Source organism: Homalodisca vitripennis, chromosome 7 (genome assembly GCF_021130785.1).
Source record: "Homalodisca vitripennis isolate AUS2020 chromosome 7, UT_GWSS_2.1, whole genome shotgun sequence".
NCBI classification, from domain to species: Eukaryota; Metazoa; Arthropoda; class Insecta; order Hemiptera; family Cicadellidae; genus Homalodisca; species Homalodisca vitripennis.
In genome coordinates, this window is record NC_060213.1 from 66,678,899 (window position 1) to 66,698,175 (window position 19,277).

General features: G+C 31.1%; 1 protein-coding gene across 4 annotated transcripts in view; it reads right to left on the reverse strand.

The window, feature by feature from the left end:
• Positions 1-2,945: 2,945 nt before the first annotated feature.
• The window catches only part of LOC124365954 (cytochrome P450 4c21-like), a 52,562-nt gene continuing 36,230 nt past the window's right edge, over positions 2,946-19,277 (reverse strand). For all 4 annotated transcript variants that reach the window (XM_046822101.1, XM_046822103.1, XM_046822100.1 and 1 more), the window contains 4 exons: positions 13,117-13,185; positions 11,584-11,752; positions 10,519-10,698; positions 2,946-3,450 (listed from right to left, as the gene is read on the reverse strand). In XM_046822101.1, coding sequence (XP_046678057.1) covers positions 3,293-3,450; positions 10,519-10,698; positions 11,584-11,752; positions 13,117-13,185 — 576 coding nt within the window. In that variant the 3' untranslated portion in view covers positions 2,946-3,292. The remainder of the gene's footprint in view (positions 3,451-10,518; positions 10,699-11,583; positions 11,753-13,116; positions 13,186-19,277) is intronic.

Below are 19,277 nucleotides of genomic sequence, written 5' to 3' on the forward strand. Positions count from 1 at the left end.
CAAGACACCTGCCAAGTTCATGTTCAATAGACCATTAAGATCCAGGCTAGATATACTTAGACCTAATGTAGCCAGAACAGTGCAACAAAAGCAAGAAAAACAAAATGAACATTTTGGCGGTAGACAAACGAGAGAATTTTATTTCCTAATCAATAAGTATTAGTGAGAGATTATCGTTCCAAAGACAAGTGGATAGACGGACAATTGTATTAAACAGTTAAGTAATGAAATGTATTTCGTTTTGACAGATACTAGTTCAATTTGGAAGAGATATATAGATCAGCTGACGGGACTAAACAATAGCTTTGCTGAGAATGACAGTCAGGTCTCCCCGCAACATCACTGTGTTGTTGCGGAACGTGAGATAGGCGGGCAGCTTCCACCAACCCCTCGCCTAGTCACAAATAGTAGCGCTGACGTCACCGGACCGTCTGATGGTCTCTCCCCCTCCTCTTCACGTCACACCCCCCTTTCCACGTCACACCACTACCCCCCATCCTAGACCACGTCTTTCTCTTCCCTCCAGCTGTTTCGTCTCCTGTAACTAGAACAGCTGATCATACAAATAGATATCCAACCCGAACTAAGAAACTTGTAGAGAAATTAAATTTGTAATCATTGATTCATGTCTTTTAATAATGTTGTATTATTATAATATGTGTTATTTATTTATTATATTTCCATTGCTCCATTTTTATTGTTTAAAGAATATTGTTTATGTTTACATATTATCTCTTATTGATATATGCGTTGTTACATTGCCTATTGTCTACAAAGTGTAAATACATTTTTTATTGTCTTTTGTGTAATTAATGTTGTATTGTCTTCAGAATGTTGTTCTTCTATTGTTATGTCATTGTATTGTTGTTCATTGTTTATTATGCTGATTAGTGAATTTCAAAATTATTCTAAACATTGGAAAGGAGGAAATGTATTATATTAAATATTATAATTTTATATTGCAATACATGATTATGTTTACTGGCTATGTAATGATTCACCAAAGGTCGCTGGATGTATGGGACCGTATGATGGTGTGACGTCATATGGGGTGATTTGAGTTCAATAAACCGCATTGGCTGCTTCCATCACGCCATTGTCCTCATTCCAACACCACGTCCACTATTCTTCCGTGGCCTCGCACACTTACCTTCTTACCCCCTAACCGTGAACAAAGCACAGTCAATGATGTGACCGAAAACAGTCTTTCATTTCATTTATCGATCCCCTTGTCCTGTACATAACACCTACTTTGTCAAAAGACATTTAAATCAGGTTTCATAACAGTCTTTATATGTAAAGTAAATGTTAGAGTATAATGTCACTTTATCTGCACTGTTAGCAGTTACATGCTACTTTGCACGCAATTTATTAGGAGTTGCACGGGTATAACCACATCTGGTTCGAGTGAATTATATTGAGCCAATGTTGAGTATGCCTCATTGCCAAGATTAAGAAAATATATATCACAAAAGCAGGAAACCCTAATTCTGTCAAAAGTGAACCAAGTTGGTTTGAATTTCAGTTTTTAATTTATAGTAAATGTTAGATAATATCATTGTATTTGAGATCCAATACTTAATATTTTATCAAAATGTGCATTTAAAAGTGCATCATCAATTACAATACGCTTTTGTTTTGTTTCAAACTGAAAAACTATCGTTAAGACTTTAGAATATTTAAAACTGGAATTGTTACATTGGTTTAAAACCACAGTCCAGCAAACTTTCATTTAACATAGTTCTTGCCGACTGCTTCAAAGGGCGACATCGGTGTCAAAAGTCTGACCATCTTATGTTTTAGGACATTTTGTAAGGTATATGAGTACTTACGTAGGTCTTGAAATCGTTGAAAAGTCGTGGAAAGAGTGGTTTTTCCTTACACATTCTAATTCACCACAAATTTAAAGTAATTGAAAATAATAAACAATGCTTACACAATACAGTTGGTTACCCCAGGCTGATTCGATTAATATTATACAATTTTAGAGAAAAAGATGGGATTTTTCGCTAATTTAAAGACCGTTAGCGAGTAGCTCGGAGGGATTTTTGAAATAATAATATGATTATATTCATCCCAGAAACCGTAAAAATGTCCACGTACAATTTCAGAACTACCGGTTGATTAGCTTCGTGAAAACAAAAAAAAGGTACTTTCTCACTTATACAATTATTAGGATTATACAGTACTTGATAAGTTGTGTTATGCAGATTGCATATACAAAGTAACTATCTAATGTTTATTTTAAATTAACTAGTGAGAATGAACCGTCTAATTCAAATAATATTGAAACGGAAAATAATATTTATGCGAATTGAGAATAATATTTAAACGGTGATCTGACACCCACCTTGATAAAAAGTTGTGAATGATTTTGCACATTAGGTTATGGAAATTTGTTATCTCCCTTAACAGTTTTACTGTAATTAAAGATAAAGTAAAGGGATGGCACTCTCTTCCCCTCATATTAGAAGCATGAAAGTAGTCTTTTTAAGGTTACGTATGCACATATTTTCTTGATCGGGATAAAAATCAATATTACTTAATAAGGCACCTGACCACAAATAAACGACTTTAAATTTAAGTTGGATTCCAAAACCTACATACGTGTTTATTTTCATTACCAGTGCAATAACATACACTCAACTGTGGTGTCGTAAATAAGTTAGAGCGGATGTGAATAACTTAATCGGTAGTATCTGACTCTTTTGGACCGCAGTAATTTTTAGTCGCATCTCAGTTGTATATTTTCTTTAATGGGACAAATAAGCATACTATGTCTATAGCGCTTGAAAATTCTTAGACAGAAAGTAAATTAAAATACCTGAAAGTATACGCTTATTGATCGAAGTTGGTTTTTTGTTTCTATGTATTCTTCTTGGGCACAAATCAAACTCAAAATTGACACTTGAAATATCTTGTATGGAAAATTAATTTAGATAGAAGACATTTGACACTTTTTTTATAAATTTATTCATACAGGAAAACCTAAAATAAAACCAATAAAAATTTCATTTACGTTTTGAATCACTCAGCCATGGATTCTGAAATAATATGTACCAGATATGTCTACGTATGTTTAACAAACTTGTAGGGTTTCATCATATTAAATCACAAATGTTTTTACTAATAAAAGTATGGCCTTCGATTAAAAAAATTGAGCATTACAGTTTAAAATAAAATAATAAAATACAAAGTAACAAACACTTAACAATATATTTAATAGTGGACGTTACCAATAAATAAACCTATTAAACTTGTATACTCTATAGGATGTTAAATAAAACCGTCGCTATCGCGGTTGGAAGGTGACCAAAAGCGGAGTCTTGCTGTACATTATCGTCCTCAGCTCGTACTTTATGTCTGACATTTTAGTGTGTGACTTCACTCGCAGGCGTCTCACTATAAGGACCAAGGCTGTCTTCAGCATCACCATCGCGTATGCCTTCCCTGAGAACACATTCAGGACATTAACGTCTACGTAGGTATAAAACACTCCAAAGATTCTTTTATGTATTTTATGGGTCAAAAGAATATTCATTATAGTGGATCAATGGTGGAAAATGTTTAGTATTTTCATGAATTTTCCGTGTATTTAGTGTCTTAGATAAGATTAGATTAGTTTAAAAAGGTATAAAGTACTCTAAGTTCCCAACGCACGTGTGTACATGGCACACTCCAAGTTCCACTAGCAGGCCTGCCTACCATGTATCTTCAATGAGGTCCATGACATTCTGCACAATGCTGATGTGGAATTGATCAAACTTGTTTGTGTCTTATATTCAAAATGGGTTCTCCTAACGATAAACCTCTCACGTACAGAATAATGCATTTGTCATCCTCCTCCGGCTGATTTCATACCCTAAACCTAGAATGATCATGGTGTGCAAGTGTGCAATCCTAAGGTATGCAAGTGTATCCTGGTACGATTGTCCACTAATAAGAGAAATATCATGTCACAAGGGTCCATTGTTCAACTTCATCAGCCATTTTAGGTATATTATTTTAATGCCTATAATGTGTTCTTTGCAAATGATTGCCCACATAAACTCTGCACCGATGACAGTACTTATCGTTGTACTATTTCCAAATGGTTTGGTAAGCACTTGCTTGTACCACAAGCCAGTTCAGGCTCAATAAAGTGAATTTTTTAGCCGTGTCTCACCAACTTGTCAGCGGGTTCGTTGCGCCTAAATCCAGCACGTTAAGGAACCAACTGATATGTACTGCATTACAACTAGCTAGAGCGGATAAAGACTGGAAATCTATGTCTGCGTTCAAGTAAATTCTGTTCAGTTAAAGACCGTAAGAGCGGCCTGGCCATCACATAGTAACACAGTCCGCTGTTCAATATTATTCCCAGTCAACCCTACATTAGCGAATGTTAAAATAGCATACGTAGATTTCATATTTTAAAATGACCTCAGAAAGAAGTATTTTATACAGTTATACTTGTTTCTATGTTTACTTTATGAGTGTCTACCGGTTTTCCCAAACTGGCCAACCAATTTTGATAAATGTCTTGAAACGAAAGAAGGCTCCTCCAAAGTAGTTCTTGAAGGTAGTTTTTAAGGTTTTCTAAAGCATATGATTAGGAAATAACTTTTTAAGTTGAGAGGGAAAGGAAATTATGGAGATTACGTTTTTTTTACATATACACAAAATCTTTACATCAGAAATGTCAGAAAACATTTCGTTTCGTGTTTGGCTTCGGAATGACGTCCCTATAGATGACAAATTTCTAATGGAGCAATGGAGCATCGAGACAGAATAAGTTGTTGAGATTTACTTTTCTTTCTTTCTTTCGCTTAGCCCACAAACACTTAGGTAATGTAAATTAAAGAACTCTTAGATAAAGTCTGTAAAAAAAGACAAGTAGAAAATAGATGGATTTACTTCAGGTATAACAAGAAATATTTCACTGCTCTGGTGATTTTGAGGGTCAGCTATAATATATTAAATTATAATTACAAGTTTTAATATTTTTACGTGATGATTCTTTAATTCATATTTCTGTTCCAAATAATGCGTCCTTATCCATATTTAATGCGAGCATATTAGTAATTTGAATAATAACTTTGTATCGTGGACTACCATTGTGTACAGTAACTGTAATGTCCCAGTAATAATGAGCACGTTCTCCTGCCAAAAACATATGTACACAAACACAAAAAATAATATTGAATGTAATTTTGTACACATACTGTTAAGTGGTTAATGTAAATTACCTGTCGATATTAACTATCGAACTAGTTATTGCCACATTGTAAAGTACTAAAGCCCATTAATGTAACTTGTTTTGTTTCAAACTGAAAAAAATATCGTTTAGACTTTAGAGTATTTAAAACTGGAATTTTTACATTGGTTTGAAACCACAGTCCAGCAAACTTTCATTTAACATAGTTCTTGCCGACTGCTTCAAAGGGCGACATCGGTGTAAAAGTCTGACCATCTTATGTTTTAGGACATTTTGTAAGGTACATGAGTACTTACCTAGTTCTTGAAATCGTTGAAAAGTCGTAAAAACAGTGGTTCTTCCTTACACATTCTCACTCACTACAAATTTAAAGTAATTGAAAATAATAAACAATGCTTACACAATGCAGTTGGTTACATTTGACAGGATGATTCGTTTAATATTATACAATTTTATAGACAAAGATGGGCTTTTTCGCTAATTTAAAGACCAATTGGGAGTAGCTCGGAGGGATTGACGAAATGATAATATCCCAAGAAACTCCCAAGAACAGCAATAATATTCATGTAAAATTTCAGAACAACTGGTAGATTAGTTTCGTGAAAAAAAAACAAACAAACCAGGTACTTTCTCACTTATACAATTATTAGGATTATACAGTACTTGATAAGTTGTGTTATGCAGATTGCATAATCAAGGTTACTATCTAATGTTTATTTTAAATTCAGTAGTGAGAATAAACCGTCTAATGCAAATAATATTTATGCGAATTGAGAATAATATTTATACGGTGGAGCAATGGAGCATCCAGACAGAATAAGTTGTTGAGATTTACTTTTCTTTCTTTCTTTCGCTTAGCCCACAAACACTTAGGTAATGTAAATTAAAGAACTCTTAGATAAAGCCTGTAAAACAAAAGAAGTAGCAAATAGATAGATTTACTTCAGGTATAACAAGAAATATTTCAATGTTCTGGTGATTTTGAGGGTCAGCTGTAATTTTCTAGATTATAATTACAAGTTTTAATATTTTTAGGTGATGCTTCTTGATTCATATTTCGTTCATATTTTCAAGCATATTAGTAATCTGAATAATAACTTTGTATCATTGACTACCATTGTTTACAGTAGTTTTAATGTCTCACTAAGAATTAGCACGTTCTCCTACCAAAAACATATATATGTAAAAACATAAAACATAATATAGAATGTGATTTTGTACAAGTGTATTTTGTGGATAATGCAAATTACCTGTTTATTTATAGTTTGCATGCTTTAATACAGGTTAAGACCCAATGAAATTAAAGCAGTTATCCATTGTACACAATGTAGTTCATTCGTGGGTTTGCAATGTCCATTTTCAGTACTTAAAATATTCACTGGATATCAAGTAGTATATAACAAATAAGTATAAATGACAGCAACAGCACAATAATCATTAGAGAAACATAACAAAACTTTGTACTAAAATGCAACGAATAAGTAATTTTATAAACACATGCAACGACAAACATAATATATAATATATAGACTTGAAAAAGACTTATATATAGAAATATATAAATATAATTAATAACAGAAACAGCACAATAATAATTTTAAGAATATAACAAAAATATATATTTAAAAAGATGCAACAACTAAGTAATTCTATAACACATGCAACAATACAAATAATTTAAGTAACAACATACAACAAAAATATGAATAGATGGAACGGTTATTGTAAGATAAATTGCAGTTGAATACTTGTGTGAAAATATTAGGCATACATTTTATTAATAATTTAAAAGTCAATATCAATAAGGTTTATCTTTTAGTATCATTAGGTAATTCTTCTTAAAACCATATTTTGATTCTGCAAATATATCAAGATTATTTCCTTCCGAAAGTATTAAATTGTGAGATCTCATCATCCGTAGCAGATGCGAGTACGCGTGCGATACTGTCCCTACATGTGGCAGATCAAACATAATTTTACTCCTACTATTGAAGCGCGGAACCCTAACCCTAAGAGCTTCCATACTGACCACGTCGTCCACCCGCCCTTGCACTAAGCCATGCAGAAACGCTTACTCCATCACTGCTCTCCTCAGACCTAGACTCTCAAATTCAAACAGACTAAATAACTCTTCATAATTAATTAAATAAGTATAAATATTAAAACATTTAAAGTAAATATATCTTAAAAATCTCTTTTGTACTTTTTCAATGGCATCTTTGTAGGCGGCATATATAGGGTTCCAAACTATACACGCAGTCTCTAATCAAAATTTACTCTTTGTCTGATTATAAACCCTAGAATCCGACTGGCGGAAGAATACAATTAGTAATATGGTCATTAAAAGGCAAAATGTAATCAAAAATGATTCCCAAATCTTTCACTGAATCAACTCTAGATAAAAGTGTTCCATTTAAATAATAATTGTTGTTAATAATAGTATTTGATCTGCTGAATGACATTACATGACATTTAGAAATATTAAATTGCATATTATTCTCCACCCCCCATAAAAATACACTGTCTAAGTCCTTCTGCAAATCATCGGGGTGAGATTGATCGGATATATACTTGAACAGTTTTAAATCGTCAGCAAAAAGTATAGGTTTGGCTGATATCACACGGTCACTTAAACATTTATCATAATCGTAAAGAAACAAGGTCCCAAGTTTAAGCCTTGAGGTACTCCAGATTGAACCGTAAAAGTAGCAGATAAACTATTTTTATAGGAAACATACTGTTTTCTGTGTATTAAATAAGATGCGAAAAACTTTACCAAAGTGTCTGATACCCCATAATAATGCATTTTCTTCAATAAAATAAAATGATCAACTTTATCAAAGGCCTTGGCCAGGTCAAGGAAGACAGCATCAGTCTGAGTGGCGGAGTCCAGGCCCGAGGAGATATATTGTGTGAAAGATAACAAGTTGGTATTTATAGAACAACCCAGAATAAACCCATGCTGATAGGTGCGATTTGATTTTTAAAATGTTCAAATAAGGAATTATGTATAATTATTTCAAAGATTTTTGCTGGGACAGAAAGCCCAGCAACAGGTCTGTGGTTTAAAATTTGTGATTCTTTTCCACTCTTAAAGATTGGTGTGATTTTAGTTAGTTTCCATTTGTCTGGAAATGTTCCAGTTTTTAAAGTTAAATTAAAAAGTAAAGTAAGCGGTCTTTTTTGACTTGAGATTTTTAATAATATGACGGACATCATGCTCTCCTATCTGATCTAATTTTAAGCAAGCAACGCCCTCCAAGGAAGGTTCGGCCAGAACCATCTCAGATGTAGGTTCTACATTGTATTTTGTGTAAACAGAGCTAAAATATTGTTCAAATGCGTTGGCTATGTCTCTTCCATTGCTTAACTGAGAACCTTTATATTCCATATCAAGAAGATTAAATTTTGATAACTATTTATTTTTTTTTTAATTTCCAAAAAGTTTTGCTGTCAGATGTAATCATATTTTCTAAACCGAGTATGTAATTATTGTACGCAAGTTTTATATTCCTCTTTACTAAAGCTCTCAGGTTTTTAAATCTATCTAAATCTGCTTGTCTATTAGAATGTTTGAATTTGTTCCTAAATATGTCCTTTTGTTTTATGTTGTGAATAATTGAACTTGTAAACCAAAACGGAAATTTTAGATGCCTAATTTTCTTTCTGGGTGCATTTTGCGACCAAAACTTTGAATAAGTTCTCATAAAAAAGCTCTACCGCTTGATTTATATCTCGAATTTTACGTAAATTATTCCAGCTAATTTTTGCTAGGCTACGATACAGCTCTAGGAAGTTGGCTCTTTCAAAACAGTAACTTGGAACCTCAATCGACCTGGACCGACATTTAGTGAAATGTAATATTCCGCAACACATAAGGGACCTGCAGGTCCCGCTGTCCGCATACAAAAATCTTGTCTCTGTCTGACTGTAGGAGGTCGGCGCTGAACACGCTGAGTCACTGCTCTTTTCAATATACTACACTAAAATATATGATCACGTTTATTTACTGGACTAACTTACTATATTATACGTAACAAACTTTTTTCCACTATTGTTGCGATGGCCGTCTTGCGCCGTTTCGCCTCTCGGATGGTTTTTAACACCTCTAATAACCCAAATTTAACCTAAGTATCGTTAGTAATTAATTTTGTTCAATTTAATGATTTACACTATAGCAAATAACACACCTTATTTTTAAATGATCTTTTATATCATATAGTTACACTATTGGGTATTGTGACATAATTAATGTTGTCTGTGGCCTACAAATTACACAGATTATTTTCGATTTGATATTTAATAATTGTTTTATAATTAGATATAAAATAGTTTATTATTATTAATGATAACTATTACGATACCGCTGTGCACAGCAACTAGAAACTAACTCGTCACCACGCACAAGTCTCTATGGCCCATGTGGGACTAATTTCATTCATATTATGTGTACTATGCTTGTTTGCTAATTTTGAAATAAATTTGATTTTGATTTTAACATTGTCTGTGTTGTCATTGTTATCAGACTGACTTCGCGTCCCGACCTTCGAACCAGCTGGCATCGTAACTCACTCACTGACTGAACAGGCTCCGTCAACGTAAAAATAAAGTTTTCCGGGAAACCACTCCACATAATGTTTTGATATTTGCAAAACGTAAACTGCTTCTATAAATATAGCTCACTGCCAACTTTTGTTCAAAACAAACGTATAATTACCAACTAACAAAGGTTAAATGTACAAAGCCGAAATCAACGTGTGTCACTCAATGCTCATCCCCACTGTTGGTATTAACTATCGGACTAGTTATTGCCACATTGTAAAGCAATAAACCCCATCAATGCATCTTGCTCTTCGTTATGGAACATTATGCATTATACATAGAAGGACTGTAGTAAGGATAAAATGGTTCTATGATGCATGACTTTGAAAATAATTGTACAATACAATTTTACAGGCTTAGGCGAAGCCTTCAAAATTTATGTGGTATTGAGTCTCAAAACAAAACATTTCTTTTTTCCTCGATTATATTAAACATTTTTGAAGCCAATTACCTTTTATTTAAAAAATTGCATTTTTATAAAATTTTGTTCAATAATGTCCTATTATTATAATAATTGTTTATATTGTTTACGATATAAATATTCCTGAAAATAGGCAATATAAAATTGTTATTTGTAACTGTTTAATTTTTTTAACTTAGAAATTACACGTAACTATTACTAGAATTAGGAGATCTAGCATATTTTACTAACCACACAAGAATGTCTTTAAGCTTATGTGTATTAAAACTTTCTAATGTTGTTATACGATGTTGCTCACCTATACAGTTGCGGGGGCCAGCGCTGAATGGAATAAACGAGTAGATATGTCGCAGTTTTTTCTGTTCTGGAGAGAACCGTTCAGGCAGGAACTGTTCGGGATTTGGGAACCGTTTTTTGTTCCAACCCAAAGAGTGAAGCATTATCAACACCCGACTACCAGCTGGCAGTGTGCAACTGTCTACAATAAAACAGTGTTTATTGCATAACTAAGGATGTCAATGATTATATTATATGCAGTATGTTAGTTTTATGAGAATGTGTTACATATTCATGTATTGGTGGCCTGTGGAGGTGTGATAGTACTTCGAAAAGCACATTACTTTTATATATCTTAGTAAATCTAAAGCCATAGAAAATTATGTATGGATAGTAAATAAAAACCACTCAAAATTAACTTTTCAATCTAGTAATCGATTATAATTTGTAATATAGTGTTCATAGATTAATATTTAAATCAAACTAAATCAATGCAGCAGGAGGCAAGAGTTCCTCTCCTGGACCTTATCAGTGCGAAACGTAGAACTTAGGCCGGCTTGTTAGTGGACAATTTCAAAAGGAAAAAAACAAAAATTACTTGAAAAGGCGAAATTTACAATAAGTACTTCCACTAACGTGCAAGAATTTAGCAGTTCCTTGCCACTCTGAAGAGGATGTGCAGAGCGCTTTAAACATTACAGTCAGTGCCTTCTGCAACCACAACGAAACAACACTTACATATACTATATAAATACACATATACATGAGCCGTGGAGATAACTAGGCTCAAAACTTTGAACTGGCTCATACTCCACGTTGTTTGTCTAACCTCTAAAGAATCACAGAGAACTGTCTTAGTCTTTAAAATACTAAAATTCACTTTTTAGAAAAAAAAAGTTGATAATTGTACAACTTTATTTACTAAATGAGATTAATACACCCTTGAATACAGATTTATAATATTAAAACACTTAATGATTTAATGAGACCGAACTATAACCACATTTCTCCGATATACTCGGTTTCCCAGGCCACCAACCAATAAGAAAGTACTTACTTATTTTGACGAACAGATTCTACGACTTACCTATTTTAGTATCATTTATGGCTCTTCTCATGATTAAAACTAGGTTACCGTGTAGCCTAATGCTTTCTAGAATGACCTGGTCCAGGTACTTCATGGCGTTAACGTCGGCAGCGGTAACGTCACGGTCCAGGTCTCCCATTACTTCCTGGATCTCCATGAACATCCTTTCCTAAACATGAAAGCCAGAATGTAATTTGATATATTTAGGCCGCTTTATCATGGTGCACTTCCCTTATTACTTTTCGGAACTTCATTAATTCTTCGTTCTAAACATGAAGACTACAGTGCAATCTAATATAGTAACCTTGTGATTAATTTATTTTATATATACATTTTATATAAGCGCCATTTATGTCAATTTTTTCCTATAAATTGAGATATTTCGTGTCGATCGGTTGGTGACAATGTTAATTTGGCAGATCGTGATAAATATTTGTACAAAGTCAGTAGACTTACATGACGTTGCATACGCTTAGCTGTTATTTTCATCCGTATTATAATTTTTGGTTAAAAATATGTCGATAAAATACTCATTAAAATTCAACAACTTCAATAAATCATAATTTTTATTACTTTATTACAATTTTTATTTAATGCACTACCGTATTATCCATGCCTTTTTTCTACATGTAATTTACACTACTGTTATGGAGGAAATATTTCAAAATACAATTGACTAATTACTTGTATAAAGATTTAGAAAATATAAATTGAAATAATATACTAGTTTTTTTGTAATTAAATGCTATATTCTCATTAAAATTATACAGTTTTATAATGTGTGTGACTACTAAAAAATGGTTATTTGGCCAGAAAATTTAGAAAATATAAATTGAAATAAAATACCATTTTATTTTTAATTAAATACTATATTCTCATTAAAATTATAAAGTTATATAATGTGTGTGACTTAAAAAAAATTGTTATTTGGCCAGACGGCTTTAACAACAAATTATTTCTCTATATAATATATTCGTAGAAAGTTTATCAATGAAACAAAATATCTCAAATAAAACTTATAAAAAAAAACTAAATAAAGTACTATACGATCAGTCAAACTAAATCAAGAAAACTCAATTTCAGTAACGTACCTTATTCTAACAAAAATAAAATAAAGTTACATTACATTAAACTAATTATTTACCTTGAGTAAAAACATGCAATAAATTTGTAAAATAAATTAAAAGTAATTGAAAAATTATCTCCAAATTGAATGCAATTCTTTTGGCTTTAGAATGTCATGCTTCAACGAGAAATTCTTCATTTAACTATTCTAATTGAATATTTTTTTATTATTTGAGAAATTGGAAAGGATACATTTTTAATGAATACATGTTGAAGTTGAAATCAGTTATAATAAAATCAGCTTTTCAATAACTGAGTGACAAATTTTAGTATTCTCGTGAACATTGGAATCACCGCGTATGGTCACAACTACCCTGACATATGTTTATGTATATCCATGCGTGCGTGCGTATGTATGTGTGTGAAGCTGATAATAACGTATGATAATATTCGAATACCTTGCATTACCTGTACATCTGGATGGTGTCCTATTGTAAAAAGCAGAAAAGACAGAGCAGAAACAATAGTGTCAGTAGCCTAAAACAGAATAAATATTTTTAAATTATTTTAAAAATGACAAAATGTACTCTATGTGCTCATTCTTAGTCAAGAAGAGTTTTGTAGATTCCATAATGTAATACATTCACAAGATTAATTTTGCATGGTAATAGTTAGCAGTAGTATATATGTAAGCCGGTTCTAGCGCACTTTTGGAACCGACCGAAAATCAATGGAAAATACTGTTTAAAGGATAATAAACGAATCTGTAAATCACGAATGAAAAATAACCGAATCTATAGCTGTTTGCTTCTACTTTCTTAAGCAGTTTTAATGTTAAATCTCCTTAGAATTAATGTAAAATCTTCGAAATCTTAATCTTTATTCTACAAAGTTAATTGTAACACATTCTTTGTCTTTTTCCCAGTAACAATCAAGTGTACTTTATCATTTTTATTCAATTCTTTAATATTATTTTCATTCAAAACATTAAAAAATCTATTTAGTAAATTTATTTTGAAATCTTCCAATTCTGCTATGATTGTAAACCCAAATTTATCTTTCATTTTCTCCAATGTCACAATTTTGTATTTCTTATTTTCTTCTAAATCAATTAATTTCTTATATTCTTTGAACTTTAAATCACCAACCTCATTTAATTTCTTTAGTAGCTCCATTTATAAAGGAAAACATTTTATTAGTGATTTTCTAAATTCCAGTTTTATAGTTAATTTTCGAGAAATATCGTTCAAAATAGCAACTTTTTAAGGTACATACAAACTGGTACTAGAGTTTTTTTTAAATCTTGAAAAACCTACCGAATTATCTCTAATTATTGCGAAGTTTTAGCTTAAAAGTTGATAATTTGAACGATATTTCTCGAAAAATCGATATAAAATTTGGAATTTAGAAAATATCTAATTACAATTTTTTTCTATGTAAATAACCAACGAAAAATAACATGTCCGTTTTGTAAGAAAGAAATCCTAAAACATAACTACGATCGCCATTATAATTCTAAAATTCATCTAAAAAACAAAGGCGTTTACAAGAAAGAATTGAACTATTTGAGGACTTTGGGCTAGAGAAAATCAAATTGATGATCACCAAAACATGTATAATATAGACAAATTTAGAGAATTAAAGAGAAATTTTAAGAAGGAAAAGAAAAATTTCGAGCTATTTAATGATGAAAAAATTAATTCAATTGCTGAAAAATTTTCCATTGAAACAAACGATAAAACTAAGTCTGAAATGATCGATGAAATAGACAAAACTCTTAAAGTAAAATCCGAAAATATCATTGATGTCAAAGTTTTATCCTCTATACACGGTCTTTTCAAGCAATACATTTTAACAAATTTAAACGATAATTCCATGTCAATTTACAAATATCTATCAATTATGCGCCCAGAAATGAAAATTTTAATCGAAAAATTTCAAGAAAATGTTAAAAATATGAAGGGTTATCGCTCTTTGGAATGTGAATATGAACGAACTTTAGTGAACTGTGAAACACAAACATGTCCAATGTATTTTACTATAAAAGCAGACGAAATCTTCGATGTAAACAATTTAATGAATTAACACATCGTGAACAAACAAATCATCCAAATAAGGCTTCTTGGATGGACATTTAAATGCTGCAAACAACTAGTTTTGAGCATCAATAAACACGAAATGAAGAACGCAGGATCATATATCGATTTACCAAAGAAAATCAAAGATAAAAAAGCTTGTATAAATATCAAAAATAAAGATGACTATTGCTTTATTTATTCTATCCGATGCGCTATTGAAAAACCAGAAAGAGACTGCGAAAGATCAAAACAATATGAAAAATTTGTAAATGACGAGATATTTTCGGGCTTTGAGTATCCAATGTCTTTAAAAGATATACAGTTATTTGAAAAACGAAGTTAAAGTTCCAAGTATAAATATTCTAAAATGTCTATCAATGTCTACAGTTTTGATGAAAACATTAAGGTTGTTCCGTTACAATTTTCTGAAAAATATGATGCTGAGTTAAACATTGACTTATTGTATTTTAAACAAGATGATTTAACTTATTGTTTTGAACAGATTTAAGTAGATTAGCGAGTTCTCAATTATCAAAAAATGCCCACAAGATGTTCTTGTGTAGAAGATGTTTGAGCCAGTTCTATAAATCTGGAGATTTAACAGATCATTTAGAAATTTACAAGCAACATGAAGTTTGTAAGCCAATTATCCCATTTCCAGGACTAACAACTTAATTTACTAATTATCAAAAGACGTTTAGCCATCCATACGTTATTTATATGGATTTTGAAAGCATATTAGAGAAAATTTCGACATGTAAGAACAATCCACAAAGATCGATTATAACCAAGATTCAGAAACACATTCCTTATGGTTTTACTCTATATTTGGTGTCAAATGTGACCAATCGCATGTACAAACCGATATGTTATCGAGGCAAAAATGAAGAAGATTTGCCAATTGTTCCAAAACAATTGTTTGCAGAGCTCAATAAATTATCGAAGTATATAGCTAAAAAATAAAATTCAAAGAATATGAAGCCTATGAAATTAACTGAAGAAGAAGAAATTTCATATAAAAATTCAAACGTTTGTCATATCTGTGAATCATCAACTGGTTTTACTCCTGATATTTATAAAGATACGAGTTTTAATAAGGTAAGAGGTCATTGTCATTTAACTGGCAAATTTCGAGGCGCAGCTCATTTATGTTGTAGTCTGAATCTCAAACTTCCACAAAATATTCCAGTTTTCTGTCACAATATGTTAAATTACGATACTCATTTGTACATAAAAGAATTGGCTAAACAATATGGAAATGTTGATTTGGTCGCAAACACAGATGAAAAATATATAAATTATTCACTAAATTCTGAATATGGCTATGAGTTTAACAATGATAAGCCTAGAAAGTTTGTTAAGTTTTCTTTCGTAGACACATTTAGATTCATGGCATCGTCTATTGAAAAATTAGCTAAAAACCTCAAGAAAGGTGACCAAGCATACAAATCATTTCATACAAGATGGAAGAATATTGAATGATATTATAGAAAGATTTCCAAATGACGAAGACGAGATTTTTAAAATATTGTCTGGAAAAGGCATATTTCCTTACGAATTTATCGATAGTATTGAAAAACTTGACTACACAGAAGAGCTGAAAATTTAAGATTTCTATTCACTTTTGACAGATTAGAGCATACCTGTGAAGGATTTTCAACACTACTTAATGGTCTGGAACAAATTAAAACAAAAAATCTAGGAAATTATTCTGACTTGTACAATATCCAAGATGTACTATTGCTCGCTGATATATTTAAAAATTTCAGAAATATTTGCTTAAATTGCTATAAACTTGATCCGGCACATTATTTGACTGCTCCAAGTCTCGCATGGGACGCTATACTAAAATTAACGAAAATCGAGCTTCAACTAATACACGATTATAATATGTATTTGATGATTGAAAAAGGCATTCGTGGAGGCATTTCTGAATGTATTAAACGATATGTGAAAGCAAATAACAAATATTTGAAAGATTTCGACAAGACAAAACCTGAACATTATCTGTTGTACGTCGATGCAAACAACCCTTATGGTTGGGCTTTGTCACAAAATTTACCATATGGCGATGTTAAGTGGATGAATCTTAAAACTTACACAACTGCAGAATGGCAAGAAACAATTTTAGAACTTACTGGAGAAGAAGATTATGGCTATATTCTCGAAGTTGATCTAGGATATCCAACGAATTTACATGAAAATCACAAGGATTTACCTCTTGCTCCTGAACATTTTAACAAGAAACTTTGCACAACTTGATACGTTGTTCATTCAAGAAATTTGAAATTCTATCTGGAACAAGGAATGGTGTTAAAATATGTGAATAGAGTTATTGCATTTGACCAGAAGCCTTTTATGAAAGAATACATTGATTTTAACCCAAACATGAGAACCAAAGCTATAAGTTACTTTGAGAAGGAAGTTAATGAACAACTCAGTTTTTGTAAAAAGTATGGAAAATGTGCGAAATAGATGCGATATCAAACTAGGAAATGAAGAATTTTTTATGAAACAAGCTAAGAAAACAAATTTCAAATGTTTTAATATTTTTGGTGAAAACTGTATTGCGAGTCATATGTACAAACAGAAAGTTAAATTTAACAAACCGATTTACATAGGTTTTTCAGTTCTTGACCTTTCAAAATTGTTAATGTACGATTTTATTACGAAAAACTTAAGAAATATGATTCAGATTTGAATCTGTGTTACATGGATACAGACAGCTATTTCCTAGAAATGAAACGTGATCCTCATAAGATTATTAAAAAAAATATTGATGACTTTGATACGAGCTATTATCCAAAAGATCACGAATGTTTCACTACTAAAAATAAGAAGGTAATAGGGAAATTCAAAGATGAGTTACATAGCGAAGTTTTAAAAGAATTTTGTGGATTGAGATCGAAAATGTACTCGTACAAATATCTAGACAAAAATCCATTAAGATGCAAAGGAATCAAAAGAAGCGTTGTAAATAAAACAATAAATATCGAAAACTTTAAGAAATGTTTGTTCGAAGATAAAGAAGAATTTAGGGAGATGACAGTTATCAAAAGCTATAAACATGAGTTGTACACCGTTACCATAAACAAGTTGGTACTGAACGCTAAAGACGATAAGATAATTGTCCTAGAAAATAAGATCGATACAATACCGTATAGCTATATAAATGAAACGAAATGTGATATATTACACGAATTAAATAAACTTGGAAATTTTGATATATAAATGGAAGATGATTTGATTCACTGTCACAAATGTAAGAAAAAAACAAAAAATAAAGATTCTAAGATTGTTGAAACTCAAAACGGAATGTATAGAATTGCAGCAAAATGTTCAAAATGAAGGTGATTTACTCTTAATCACAAATAAGAGTAAATTTATAAAGAATCCTTAAGAAAAACAAGTAAAGAAAGAATTGAAGAACAAGGATGAAATAGAGATTGAAGCTAGAGAAATTCATGCATCTGTAAGAAAGTAATTTAAAAAGAGAAAAATTATAACATTAGGAATTGATGATTTATGCGCAGCAGATTTAGTTATAATGTCTAATTATTCGGATCAAAATGATGGATTTAAGTATAATGTTAAATGTTATTGATACTTTCTCAAAATATGCTTGGTCAAGAGCGATTAAAAGAAAAAACGACAAGGCTGTTTCAAAAGCTTTCAAAGATATAGTAAAATATTCCATAAAGATCAATCATAAACCTCCAAATCTTCTTCATACAGATAAGGGTTTAGAGTTTAAAAATAAAGAATTTAACGATGTTTTGAAGAAATATAACATTCAGATTTATCATACTGAAAACGAAGAGAAATCAAGTATTATAGAGATATATAACAGAACTCAAAATGATAGAATGAAAGTCATTTTTGAGGTTAATAAAAACTTTAAATGGATTGATATTCTTAAAAAAATAGTCTCAAATTATAATAATACTGTTCATGGCACGATTAAAATGAAACCGAAAGATGTAGATAAGGATGCTGAAAAGGAATTATAAGAGACAGTTTTCAAGTATATTCCACCAGAAATTCACACGAAAACTAAATTTAAAGTCAATGATCATGTAAGAGTTGTTAGTAAAAAACAAACATTCGAACAAATATAAGAGCAATTGGTCAAGAGAATTATTCGTAATTTATCAAATTAATAACACAGATCCTGTAACTTATAGTATAAAATATTTAAATAATGAAGAAATAACCGGAAATTTCTATGAATATGAATTGAGAAAGTGAAAGCTATAAAACATTTTTTCTATATAAATGGAGGCTCAAAAGAAGTGTACAAAGTGTCAAGAATTCAATGATTTTGAAGAATTTTATAAGAATAAGCAAAGAAAAGATGGATTTGACTATAAGTGTAAAGGTTTTCATTATAAATAAGAACTATACGATAAAATTGAAAAATTAACTTTAGAAGAGAAAGAATGTTACATTTGTAAGGAAATTAGGGGATATTTTCAAATTTATTATTGGAATTATAGTGAAGACAAATAACTGGCATTTTGTAAACATTGTGCTGTAAAAGTTAACCGAGAA